This window comes from Lissotriton vulgaris, chromosome 9 (genome assembly GCF_964263255.1).
Source record: "Lissotriton vulgaris chromosome 9, aLisVul1.2, whole genome shotgun sequence".
Lineage (NCBI taxonomy): Eukaryota > Metazoa > Chordata > Amphibia > Caudata > Salamandridae > Lissotriton > Lissotriton vulgaris.
Genome location: NC_141697.1, coordinates 189,152,861 through 189,166,653, shown reverse-complemented (window position 1 = coordinate 189,166,653; position 13,793 = coordinate 189,152,861). Strand labels below are relative to the sequence as shown.

At 43.4% G+C, this 13,793-nt stretch overlaps 1 protein-coding gene across 1 annotated transcript in view; it reads left to right on the top strand.

Annotated features, from left to right (window-relative positions):
• PYGL (glycogen phosphorylase L) overlaps nucleotides 1-13,793 on the top strand; it is a 128,540-nt gene that overhangs the window by 77,927 nt on the left and 36,820 nt on the right. Inside the window, exon 12 of the mRNA XM_086937312.1 lies at nucleotides 1,060-1,174. Within this exon, the coding sequence (XP_086793438.1) occupies nucleotides 1,060-1,174 (115 nt within the window). The remainder of the gene's footprint in view (nucleotides 1-1,059; nucleotides 1,175-13,793) is intronic.

The following is a 13,793-nucleotide window of genomic DNA, read 5'->3' as shown; positions in this document are numbered from 1 at the left end:
AACACTCTGATGTCCCCCCCCCCCCCCCCCACTTCACTGGCCTCCACGCTCCGCCCGGACCCCCTCTTCCGGGGCCCCCTACCTACGCTCCCTGCAAAGGGCCACCATGAGCCTAGAGCTGTCACTCCTTTACCATCCTATATTTGAGTGAATTCTCGGATTTATGATTCAACGTTGTACAGCATAAATCTGGACTGTAACCAGGAGCGTTGCTATGGTGGGGATGTGGTGGGTTGATGTTACACCCTCTCTAATAAAAATGCATTTTGTTTATTGGGCGTTTGGCTCCAGGGACTCTCGGTGTGCGAGGGTCTGTGTCTGGCTTCACCTGACATCTGAAACGGCGACACAGAATTTTGTCAAATTTTTGTTGCAGCATGGATAGAATTAGCACCATGCAGGTGGTTGATGCAAACTCCAGTACAAACTGCATTGAAATTGAATGAGGTCTCGTCCCAGGATGAGACGCAACCTCAATACTTGACAGTGAAGCATGTTAAGCCCCTCGAGGATGACGGAAAATAGATTTACAAACCTTGAAGGTTTGTTAGCAGATTAGCCAATTTACAAATTCAGATTTAAATTATTTATGAATCCTAATTCTTAAGATAAGTGGAGACCGTGAATATAATTAAAAGCAATTCAAAACCGCAAATACAAAGACACTGTTTACAGTTATCATTATTAAACCAGTTTACCATGCAGATAAGATTCTCTCATATTCTCAGCTAAAAAGTTGGTAGATTGGGATATAAGGAGCAGAAGCGGTCAGCGTATTAAGCCTCTAAAAGGAATAATGGGACAAAGATTCAGTCCACTAAGAGAAAATGAATTTGCTCTTAAGTCTAAATTTTCTGGCAGAAGCAATGTAAGGCATCATGTTTCTAGTGACTGTAAAGGGCATTTGAATCCAACTAGTTCAGCAATGCTCAATTAGAACATACTATTCTCGACAATCTGCAACACTCGCCACGTTTCTCTGGTTTTTGGAAGGTTTCTCCAGAATGTGCTGGAATATTACACCATTTTGAGAATTACTTTTGATATTTGTATCTTCAGATTCAAAGATTTCAGCGATCTCGAGCCGAAAAAGTTCCAGAACAAAACTAATGGCATCACTCCCAGACGCTGGCTCCTTCTGTGCAACCCTGGACTGGCTGAGTTAATCGCAGAGGTAATCTTTTTAGTAATTCCCATTAATGGCAAAATTTGGGCTGTTATCCGCTTAGCAAGAGTTATTTATTCAGCTGTAGCCTAAACGAGATATAACACTTAAAGGTAATGGTGCTTAAGGGAAATGTATCCTGGTTTAGTCATATAGATGCATATACCTTAGCACATTTGTAAGTGCCCCATAAAGAACTCTATTGAAAATATAGCCCGGGCATATAATGTCTTGGAAAGGAAAACAAAACCTCGACTTTTTATTTTTTATAAATCTTTTTATTCTTTAACGCAAAAAATAATAGACAGATCTGGTGCCATATATACATCCAATAATGACAGGGTGAATTGGTACAGAAAAACAGGATAGTCGTGGAACAGCAAAAATATTCGAGAGGCTCGCACTATTAAGCACAAAATAAAATTTGCATCAGTATAACCGGCCAACAGTTTAGTTGCGGATCCTCAAAACCTTCCCACCCATAAAATCAAAACAGCAGGAGAATCATGGCAACCTGATACTAGAGGTTAAGGATCAAAGTCAGGATATTTCGCCAATATTACGAGTAAAGGAAAGACTGAGAAAAGATTGAAAAAGAGAACCATATGTGCGATAACAGAAAGAAAACAATAAACCCATCCCCCCACCCTGCACCCCTGCAAACGGCTATCGCCTAATCCCCAGTAGCAGCGTGCCTGTCGCCCCAACTAACAAAGTTCTAAAAGAAGAAATCTACCAAAGAAGAGAAGTAGAGGAGGGCATATTCGTACAGGCTCCCGGTCGCCCCCCCCCGCCATAACCAAGGATCCCCACATTGAAGTCAAGAAATCAATCGGACAGCAAATATGTGTCTTAACAAGGGAATCTTCAAACACCGCCCAGCCTTACTGTAGCAGAAGTTTAACAAATCCCGTGCCCATCAATACTTGAGTCAAACCCACTCTTTCGATCTCATCCTTGCCCCTTCCGATCAGACACATGAGTCCCCTCCTGATAGACCACCTCTTCCACAAGACAGTCAGAGTACAAAGAAACTATAATAGAACTCAATGCAAGACAAAGTAGTAGAACGAAAGTGCAGTGAACATCATCAGATCCAGAGACTCGCTTCCCCGTTGTGAACTCCCATCGTTGATTCGTCCGCCATCTTAGCGGCTCCAATACACAGTGAAGTGACGCAGTTTCATTCCGAAAGAATTCTCATCAAAAGTTTCTGGAGTGGGAACATCAATTAGCCCTTCCATAGTCTGCAACGATCGTAGGCTTATCAATCCATTGGTGGCATTGAGCTTGTGTTCATCTTCCAAAACACTGGTCAAAGGCTCCGATACCTCACACAATGGGGGGTCTACTTCCTTCATCAGAGTGGCCCTAGTGGGTGTCTCGGTTGTCGCGGTTTCTTGTAATGGAGTAGGGTCCGGTCCAATTCGTAACATCTCAACCAAGCGCTCCATCGTCATCTGAATGCGGTCTTCAACATACACCTGAAGTGACCCGATGGCCGCCAACACAGTACGCTGCGACGGATCACTCAGTCTGTTCAACTGCTCTTCGATCGGTATCGATCATGATCGCTTCCCCCAGCAGGCTCGATCTCTCAGAGGGGAACAGGCAAATAGGGAACGGTTGACTGCAGAGGGAGACTTATATATTGTTTCGATGATATCCTGGGGCTGCCACCGCAGGCGGAGAACCAAACCCAGCGAACACCAGCGGGCTAGTTACCAGGTCACCGGGCAGGGCCCCTGTCCACAACTGCAAGCGTTAGGCTGTCACCCCTCCTCCAACCTTCACCACATCGATCCGAAAAGCGAAAAATTATTTTTCCACTCCAGTAGACCGGACCCAATCACACCACCACAGCTGATGTTGTTTAACTGAAACCCAGATGGGCCAGTACTCGAGACCCCGGCTTCCGGGCGGATCGAGGCCGCAAACTTCCACTTGACATATCTTCGTCAGCCGAGCAATTAGAGATCTCGGGAGCGCACCATTAATCTCACGGCAGGCTCATACACATTGTGGCTGGGCTCAAAGACCGGATAAATGACAGGATATTCCGGCGGGAGGCAGAGGTCGGCGGAGCCGGGAGCCTACACCGCCATCTTGGTTGCTAGCATGGCTCCACCCCCCCAAAACATCCAGACTTAAATATGGTATTACCAAATATTACATTGGAGGAGAGACAACTGAATGTCAAAACATCGAAATGCATTTTGCTATGAATTTGCACAACATGTTCAAACAAGTATGAGTAATCGAATATAGTGATCTTCTTCAAGTGATGAATTCCATTACTAATAGTCTTAAGCCCGATCATGCATAGAAGTCAAGCAGTGCTTTAATAGGAATTTGAAATTCAGCCAAGTTATCTCACAATAGCATGGCTGCATATAAACACTCTTAAGAAAACCCAAGCAGTGTAAAGGGTCTACTGCACACCACTGCCACATTTGAATTGACGCATGCTAACTAACCTCACCAGCAGAGTAACATTTCTGAGGATGCTAGTTCAATAAAGGTGTTAATACTTGGAGCATGTCAAACGCAATAGTAACCAAATTCCAGAACGTAACTTCTTACCAGAAGATTACTTTTCTTCTGGCAGAGTTCTTCAGTCAATATTCGTTATTTAGGAAGCTGCTTTTTGGGGATTCTTCATTACCACACTGGGCATTTTCAATTTTATGCGGGTAAGTATTTAAGTGCCGTAGATCCTCTTTATTTCACCTGTTCCATTTTTATGACCCTTTTAGACCAACTCCTCCTTGAGATGTGAACTATGGTGATAAATCCTTGTGCAGAGGTTGTAACACTTTTTTGTAAAGGCGGCAGACTCTTACACGTGTGCCTCGTCTCATCAGTGGGGCGGAGATGGAATCAATACACAATTTGGGTGTATTTTTAACAAACTTGTATATGCACCAGAAGGTATTGGGACCTTTCACATTAAACTAAACAATCCACATTGTTCAATAAAATCAGTACACCAATTGCCACTGGTAGTGGAAATGGAGGAGGTGAATTACACACACATTGGGACACCCTTTAAGTAGTCACTGGAACAAATTGTCATAGTAATAAAAAGGTGCAGCAAAGGATAACAATGGATTTGTCTGTAGCAAGGTGTATCTTTTTGGGAGTAGGGCATACATTAGTTGAAGGAGCGGTCAAAGCAATGGGGGTTCAGATGCCTCTGGAATGTAAGACTCCATTCAGATACATTAGGGTAGGGGCTTTGAGTAGCACTCGCAGACCCAGGCAAGGATGGTTTCTGGGTCCAAAGTCGGAGGCCTTGTCTGTCAGAAATGAGTAGCAGTATTTAAGCATCTGACCGGTTGCCATCTACAGTAGGGTGAGGGTCACACTGGGGTGTGAATTTGAGCCAGAATCAAACGATTCAGAATGGGGATGCCCATGGTTTGTGATTAGATCTATAGACTACACCTAAACGCCTCTGCAATACAGTAACATGATGGCCCTTCACTATAACCTAGCTTACCTATTCCACATTCCAGGAACCTGGATTGTCCATAATGTCTATTAAAGGAATGCTTTCAGTACACGTTTCCAATCGCCCACTGGAAGGGGAGATGTTCTAAAAACGGGGTTGTTACTCTGATTCGAAGGAAACCATATGTGAAAATGACCATCCAGCTTTACACTCTTACAGCTGGGCACATTGAATAACATTTTAGTTTTTGGGCAAAGCAGATGCAAAATACCCCCCCTGTAAGCAGAACAACAAATCGGGAAGTGGAGCACGTCTGCACTTCATAAGGGTTAGCTGGCTCTTCCTTTGGGCCCTTGGTGACGTCCCTTCAGTGCTGGGTCCGCTTCACCAGTTCTTGTCTGCAGCATCTTTAACTGCCTTAGAAGGAAATTACTTGAGTAACATCCGAAACAGAAAAACTATTGGAAAAACCTTTTCGCATTGAACTTCACATCTTAGTGGACAAGGCAAGTAATATTTTTGCAGCTATATTTTGCAGGCGATCTGTTTGCAGACATGATTATCCAGTGCAGAAGGGCATACTCTTTAGTTAATGGATGAGCTGCTCCCTTGTCTCTCCTCAAAGTTCTATGATGTAGCATCATCTTAGTGTGATAACTCGGTGTTCAGAGGATGTCCACCAGGCCTTGTACCTTTCTTTCATCAAAATAACATGATCTAAAAGCAGAGCTCTGCCTTAGCCATGGAGAAAGCTGCCCTTGGCAGTGCTTTCAGCAAACTGGATAAATGCGATATTTGTACAGAGAAAACCTAGTCCAAAGACAGTGGAGCGCTGTACATGGTTGAAGGCAATCGTGCAGTCGGCAGTAAGAGGAGAGGTATCTGGGTTCTGGGAGCAGAAGGGCAGTTAACTCTGCATCTACCCTGTTTCACAGGACTAGTGATGGTCTGTGTTGAACGCATCAGAAGAGCTGGCATAGAGCAGTGCCTCTTGTTCATGGACATCTAATCAGGAATGTGTTGGTTTCCTAGTCCACGCACTGAGGTGTAATGGCGAAACTCTAGAAACGAACACCTATGATTATAGTTAAGTGCACAGTCTAATACCTCTACTGATGTTACTAGCATCAGATGAGGCATTACTATACTACATGCTAGTGACTTTGAAGGTCTGTAATTTACCCACTGGTAAATCTGATTCCGCATCCCACAACTCTAGCGCATGTAATTGGGCTTCTGGAGAGGGTAAGTCCTGATTTGTCGCATGAGTCCCGCCCAGAAATGCTGATTGAGTAGGAGCCCTCATTCCAGTCCGATAAAAACAGACCAGTAGCAAAGCTGAAAAACCTGTGCATTTGAGCTTCATTCTGACAGGGAGGACCCCACCCAGAGAGGGACTTCTTCCAGATTGGCATACGCTGCTCAACAGCAGGGGAGTCTGCTTGTCACCTCATATTTCCCAAGCAAGTGTCCTTCTTTTGACAGTTATGTTATTTTTGCAAGATTTCAGTTTTCTTGGACTTTCTCTCCCAATCTGATGAAGTTGGCATGGTGGATGAGGAGATTACATGGTCCAGTATTTCCATTGGCTGGTGCACTCTGCCAGACTTCTCTTAAAATTAAGAGGCAGGCGTTTCTTACAAACACAACCTGCACCTGTCCCTTACACTCCTGGAAGTGCCACCAAAAGTCTTGAATTTCAGTACAAAGAAATTGAACAAACACAATGAAACTATTTTTTTTCCCAGGCCCTGTTGTGGTTAAGCTAATTAGTCCATAGTAAAACCGTATTTAAATTTTTCTAAACTTTGGTACTGAATCACAAATGCATGAAATGTGGCAGTGATGGGACTAAGGCTCACCCATAAACATTATATAGATTGGTCAAGAGGAAGGAGGAGGTGTGAACTGAGTGACCCAAATACATTTTCTATTTTAACTCGTGTAGAAGTTTTTCCTCTCCGTTACAGCAAAAATGTCTGAAGCTATTTACACCAATCCTGGCATGAAGGTAGACTTATTTTATTTGGGGCAATTTCCGTAATACGTCCGAGTAAAGTGAATGATAAAAAAACTGTTAGATTGGACTTGAAGGTTTATTCTAATGTATATTTAGAATACTATGTTCATGAGAAAAGTCTGCAAACTGTTCACAATCGCCAAGTTTATCATAAATCTGATTTGCCCTAGAGATGTTTTGATCCTGCCATGCTTTTTTCAAGTTCACTAACAGAGCAGAACCACATTTGTTTTAATCAGTGATACAAAACAATGCTTGCAGTCTAAAGTTCTCGGAAGATGCTGCCATTTGAAACCAGGTTGACACCTTTAAGGCTGTCCCTGCAACTGGTGAAAAGTAGATTTTGAAAAATGCTCCGTCAGCTCTTCAGAATGGTTCTTATGACACCTAACAAATATTGAATATAGCTCAAAATTCCTTCCTCCTCTCTTGTCGTTAGTCTCAAAAGCAATCCTAACGACAACCAACTGCAGCTCCAGAAGATAAAGACCTTTTTTTTAGCCCTTCTAGCCACATCTGTCGTCCCCAAGCAGAACATTTGCTGCGCTTGAATTTAAGAAAACCTGCAATCTCTACAATCTGAATTTCAAATGTGTACTACATCTCACAAGCCTATTCTGGTATACAGAAACCAAATATTTGACTGACCATTTGTCAAATGTTTTATACATGAAATTATCAAAATTCAGCTTCAGGTATTTTTTTTACACAATAAGAAAATTCATGAAATTCCCCTCCCAAAAAAACATACCATGATGCACATGCAGATAATAAACTAGATTCAACACTATAAAATAAAGAACATATTGCCTTATAAATCTAATCTGTTCTTGAACCATAAACTGATTTTACAGCATGGTTTCATTGTCACTTCCTTAAACAAAAATTAAAGAAAACTGACTTGGCATTAGAATACTTTGGGGAAATGTAAATATCAGAGATTGGCCTAAAATTCTTTGTATACATTTTCAGTGCTCCTGTTCAAGCTTTACAGGGCTTGATTCATATTAATCTTCAGCATGCCACAGCTTTTAACCTCCCAGAAAAGGAGAAAACATCTATTACTGTGATATTTCTGTAACCATCTCATTCAAAGTCCACATCCTTTGAAGAGCCCTGGTTCAGGTGGCTCATCTCCTAATGTAACTGCGGGGAATGAGATTTTGATACCCTTTCTGATTACCTAGATACCTATCTCATTCTTCCTTTTGGATCGATTATTTTCTGTCATTGAGTAAAAGGCAAACCCACATAGGTTAAATCAACCCCATAGACTGACGCAACTCTGAAGAACCACTTACGACTGATAAAGTTTAAAAGTTTTAATATAAAATCAGAATCAATTGCATATACAATCCTCTCAGGATAAGATTCAACAAGTATACAGGAACTAAAAGGAACATAAATTCCCTAAAGAATCTAAGTCTACAAAAAATACAATTAAAATCAATTCCAGAATCAACAGATTAAAAAGCATAGACACAAAGTGGATCCGTTGCGTCATCTATAAAAAGAGAATAACAAGTTAATTCTGTCCCTACTCTATACTAGGTGACATCCCTACTTCGCAAGTTCCTTACCTAAAAAAGGTGTCAGCAGTTTGACTTCCAAAGAAGTTCAAACTCTCTTAGCCTCTAATGGTAACTTATATCGAGAAACAGTACCCTCTCTGCCTACCCATCCGCTCTCTAAGGGTCTTCGGCCTACTGTTCTCTTGCGCTCTGCTCTTTCTCTCTCTTCTGCGCTCCTCTTCTCCCCAGGGTGCTGTCCCTAAATACACAATCACAGTACGGGTGGAACGCCCCTTGACGCCCACCACGTATACATTTACACATGCTCTCATTCTTGGGTTTTTCCATAGCTTCATCTCTTCGCGTCGTCCGTTAAGTTGACCTTGCTTCTTAGGCGCCATCTTCGTCTTCGTGCTGGTGACTTCATTGACATTCCAGTTGACACTTTCAGAGCAAAGTCTATCACCTCAACAGAACTCCATTCATTACGGTTGTGATTATAACCTCGTTTGGTCCTGTGAACGGTCATTTCTAAACAAGACCCCAAATTCCAAGCGTCTCTTATCTCACTTAGGCCATAAACTTCGTCCAGCATTGTCACCTTAAATTTAACAAGACCTTTGACTCTTGTCTCGCACGTACAGATCAAGGCTATCCCCTGTTCCTGTGAGCCCACTAAATTACATACAGTGGACTACGCTCTTGCGAACCCTTGGTCAGTTAGGTTAAAATCACACATGACCACACTTTTCTAAAACTCCTTCTACACAGTATAACCTTTAACACACATACATATATATATATAATCGAATTAGCGAATCGGTGATTATACTTGAATCCATGGTACATAAAATACAACGTTTACATTCTCGTTTCTACACAGTGCTATATAGTCTACACATTCCTTCGCTTTATATTTCGTCTTCTTTCTCCGTCTAATGATTACATACGTATATTCAGTTTAGCACGTTTAAGCATTTTCTATACATTTCTATATTAGACCACTATATATACGGTCTTTCTAATGCATATTCTAAAGTGAATACAGATACATTTCCTATTACTTAAGTTACATCGGCTAACTTATACGCTACAAGTGCTACTTCATGTTACAATTTCTACGTTTATGCGATATGCTTGTAAATATGGTACAGATATACTTTTCATTCAAATTGCGCTCTCTCAGTTCCCCCCTTTGATGACCTCTGGGGTCATCACTAATTTCAATTTGAATGACACTTTACACAGAACTAGTTACAAGACTCCCTCTTTTTATCGTTTCGAGAGCTCTTAAACTTTTATACTGTTGATCTTGTAAAGCAGCTAATCTCCTTTCTTGCTCTCTCATGGATCTTTGTAACCGGTTCGACCTATACCATTTGTACAGTCTCACTAACCCCAACAATGTAATTATGCAAATCAATATTATTAAGGCAGGTTTCAATATGTACCACACAACGCTTTTACCAAGATTGGCAAACCAATTTCCAACTTTTCCCACTCCATGACCTACTTTTTCCCAAACATTTACTTTTGTTAAATCTTCGATTTCTTTATGTATCTCTGTAATGTTCCGTATGACTTTCTCAAGTGGTTTTGAATTGTCTGGAATGTAAGTACAACATTCTTGGACCTTCAAAGCCTTGCAGACTCCGCCCTCTTTTGCTAGCAGAACATCTAAAGCAAGACGGTTCTGAAGAACCATTGCCCTAATCGACTGCATCTCTCCTTCTACTAGCATTAATGACCTTGCAGTACTTGCAGACAGTATCTACAACCGTAGCTAGTCTCCTGATCTTAACATCGTTAAGTATTAAACCTAACAGAGGAAACATTGCTCCAAATATGTCTCCAACTACCTCAGCATCTCCTCTAAAGGTTTGTTTTGCCAACAGATCAAATGCTGTTGTATCATTGAGCTTATATCTGGTCGCAATCCCAGGACAAACTTCGACACAAACTGTCCTATGTCTTTGGGATCCATCACATCCAACCCACTGTACTGTTTGAATGCTTTCAGCAATCTCTCATAGAACTCGTGAACGGTCTCTTTAGGTTCCTGAGTTGTTCGATCTATCTTAACCCAGTCTATGTCCTGCACCGGCACCTTCTCTTTTAACCATGCAATTACCCTCTCGTACTTTTCCATAACTCTCTCTGATGGACCATTCGTCCGGACATCTCTCGTGGGTTCACAACTGGGCCATTCGACACTAAGTTTGCATGCCGTCCACAAATCTCCGGGTACTACGATATCAAACAGGGTGTTCAAGTCGATCCACAACACCTTAGAGATCTTCACGAACCTCTCTACCTGTTTATACCACTCGACGGGATTCTCCCTGAGCTTTGGAAAGGAATTGGTAAATGCCGCTAAATCCCCCCTACTCCAGGGCACATGCACGTAGCTTCCGTTCGCGATTTCTCGCAAAGGGAAAGCTTCCATTCGCATTAGCTCTCCATCCGGGGACCTCGTAAGTGTACTCCTTCTGACAGATCCCCTCTTGGACCATCTTTCCTCCCATTTATCCAAATCCCTCCACATTCTGATACTCAGGATCAGTTCCTTTATGTGTACTTTCAGCCCAATCGTCCTACGCTCATCTAGATCCTGATCCGTGCAGTTTAGCCTATGGTTACCCTGTAAAGCTTTAGTTCGTGATAGGTCTATCATATACCTGTCTGCCAACTCAGTTAATTTTTCATGAACTGACCTCGCTTTCCGGGTAACATCCTTAGACATAAACAGTATTTCTCCCTGATCATACAGCTCTATCCTTTCCATTGGCAATGTGCCGTCTATTATTTCATCCAAATCTGATTTTAAACTCATTACGTCGAGCCGTTTTGCTTTTATCTCAGCTCTCAGTACCTCACCCCTAGGTGGTTCGTATACATCCCTCTCACCCCCACTACGAGCCCTACGTCTCGGTACAGGTGAGTTATGAGGCGTCCTTCTTGCTTCTCTTTGTTCCCACCTCTCTAGATCCCAAGCTTTCCCATCCTCCCTTGGGGTATGGTGGAACAAAGTTCTATCCCCCATTACTGCGTTCTGTCTTTTCGGCTCGGTCTCTCTAGATGCAAGATAGGATCCTCCGTTCTGTTCTATATCACTGCAACTCCCTTGCTGTCTGGTGTCACTCAATAAACGGTAAAGTCCTCCATGTTCCCGCGATCCCGTCCGTGATCACTGGATGTATGGCGAGACCTTTCGCGACTCCCTATATTCTCGTGACTCCAATGTCGCACGTTTTCTCCCGGGGCATGGTGAGTGAACCTGAAGCTATCTCGGTACTCCTGCGTCTTTCGTTCTCCCTCACTAAGAATGAGGCGAGGCACTCCCCCACACCCTGCACTCTTGTCCTCACACATTTGTCTAGTGCCACCGATGGTATGGCAAGTATCTCCCTTGCTTCCTTGACTCCCTCCCTCCCACTCCGGGCTGCTTTCGCCAGCTCCGCAGTGAGAGAGGATCCTGTTGTCCTGATCTCTCCATTCTGCTTCTGTTTCTAATCTTTTATTCTGAGTCTCTTCGGCAGCATCCCATTCTTTCAAATACTCCCTTAATTCCTTAAAGGTTTTCGGTTTCGGTCCCCTCAGATCCATCTGTCCTCTCTGACCCCCTTGTTCTATCCAGGGACCCGTTGCTGAATCCAATGGGGTACTCCGACTCTTTGGTCCTAGCAACTGCCTTTGGGAATTGATCGTATTATTCCTACTCTCCATCTCTGCCCTTTCCCTGTCCCATCGTGCCTGTTCCTCCTGCTGGACTCCCTCCGGGTTGTAGATTGACACTATAGGACCTATGGTAACAGGTACTTGTAGAGCATCCGGCAATTGATACGACCTTGCACACTGCGTTTCTGGCACCTTCTGGACCACGAATCTCCCTACTACTCTCTGTACGGGACTAGATTGAGGTACTTCCTCACCTTTCTTGGGATCCCACTCTGATGTGGGGAGCGGTTTATATTCCCCTCCACCTAGCCCCATCCCCTTGCTGTAGTTCGGGACTTTCGGCTTCTCTGTTGTACGGTGGTGGTCTATCTAATAATAGCCTCTCTATCAGATCCTCATCCGGCTCGCTATCCTCATCTTCCTCTAGAGGTTTCTTTTCTCCCGTAGTCTCTAGCATTGTGAACAGTTTGTCTGCTTCTATCTTCTGCACCCTCCACTTTTTAGCTTCATCATCCCATTTAGCATCCTGCACTGCTTTTACCGATCGTCTCACTCTTTCTTGGCGCCTATTCAAGCTCTTTTCGTGTGCCGTTCTAAACCATGCACTAAGGGCTTCGAACTGTGTTGGCCTCGGTAGAGGTCTCGTTGCGAGCATTACCGCTTTCAGTTGGTTCAATGCTTCTATCCTAAACGTCCCGTATCTTGGGAACGTCAGTTCCTCATTTCCTTCTGTTAGCTTACTCCACTCGGAGATCCATAGTATGGAGTGTAACCCTACATTCACAGCCATATAATAAGCTGGTGTGCCTTCTGGTGGAGCTTCTTCCCCTGCATACAAGTTTCCTCTATCTCTCTTAAAGATCGCCCTTAAGCGTTTAAAACACTTCATTTTCAAAATCTACGATTTTCCTTTTAATTCTCTTTCTTATTTACTTCCCGATGACAACCACCCAATCCCTGCGCGGCTCTCGCTGACCAGCCTATTCCAGCACGACTCTACGCTGACCGGCCAATCCCAGCGCGGCTCTACGCTGACGTCACTCGTCCCCTCTGCAGCAGTTCCCCTCCTTTCTCAGCTCGTCTCACGGTCTTGCATGCGTTTTCATTCATACGCCGAAAAATGACTACTTCCGTCCAAGCGATCACTTTTCTTGACTGTACGTCCACAGTCTAACTGTAATTGTCACCTCAACTGACGAGACGTCTTCCTCTCACTTCAGACGCTCGCCTTAACTGATAGGTTACTTACACACAGTAAACGTCCGACCAGCGTCCGTTACTCATACACTCACTCTGACACTCCCCCTATCATCGGTCCTACGGGCGATCAATGGTACCTCGTGACCCCCTTTACAATGGTAGACAATTACTCTGGGTGTTCGATACACCCGAACCACTTAAGCCCTTCACTGGATCTTAAGATTTTATCCGGTTGCGCGCGCTCACAACCTTCCCTCAATCACACTACAGGCATTCAACTCCGCTTGACATTACAACACAGGTACAACACAAAACACCGCAATCTGGCAACGCATGACCCTTATACTCACTCTCGACCGACTCTGCTGCTTTTCTCTCGCACCGTCAGCACCTTCTTCGGCAGGGATTCTTCTTCTGGTCGTCGATGACTAGGGACCTTGGGGTAATCTAAACCTGACCTAGTTTGTCTTCCTCAAGAAGAAAACCATCTTTCTCTGCTACCAACTGCGGGGAATGAGATTTTGATACCCTTTCTGATTACCTAGATACCTATCTCATTCTTCCTTTTGGATCGATTATTTTCTGTCATTGAGTAGAAGGCAAACCCACATAGGTTAAATCAACCCCATAGACTGACGCAACTCTGAAGAACCACTTACGACTGATAAAGTTTAAAAGTTTTAATATAAAATCAGAATCAATTGCATATACAATCCTCTCAGGATAAGATTCAACAAGTATACAGGAACTAAAAGGAACATAAAT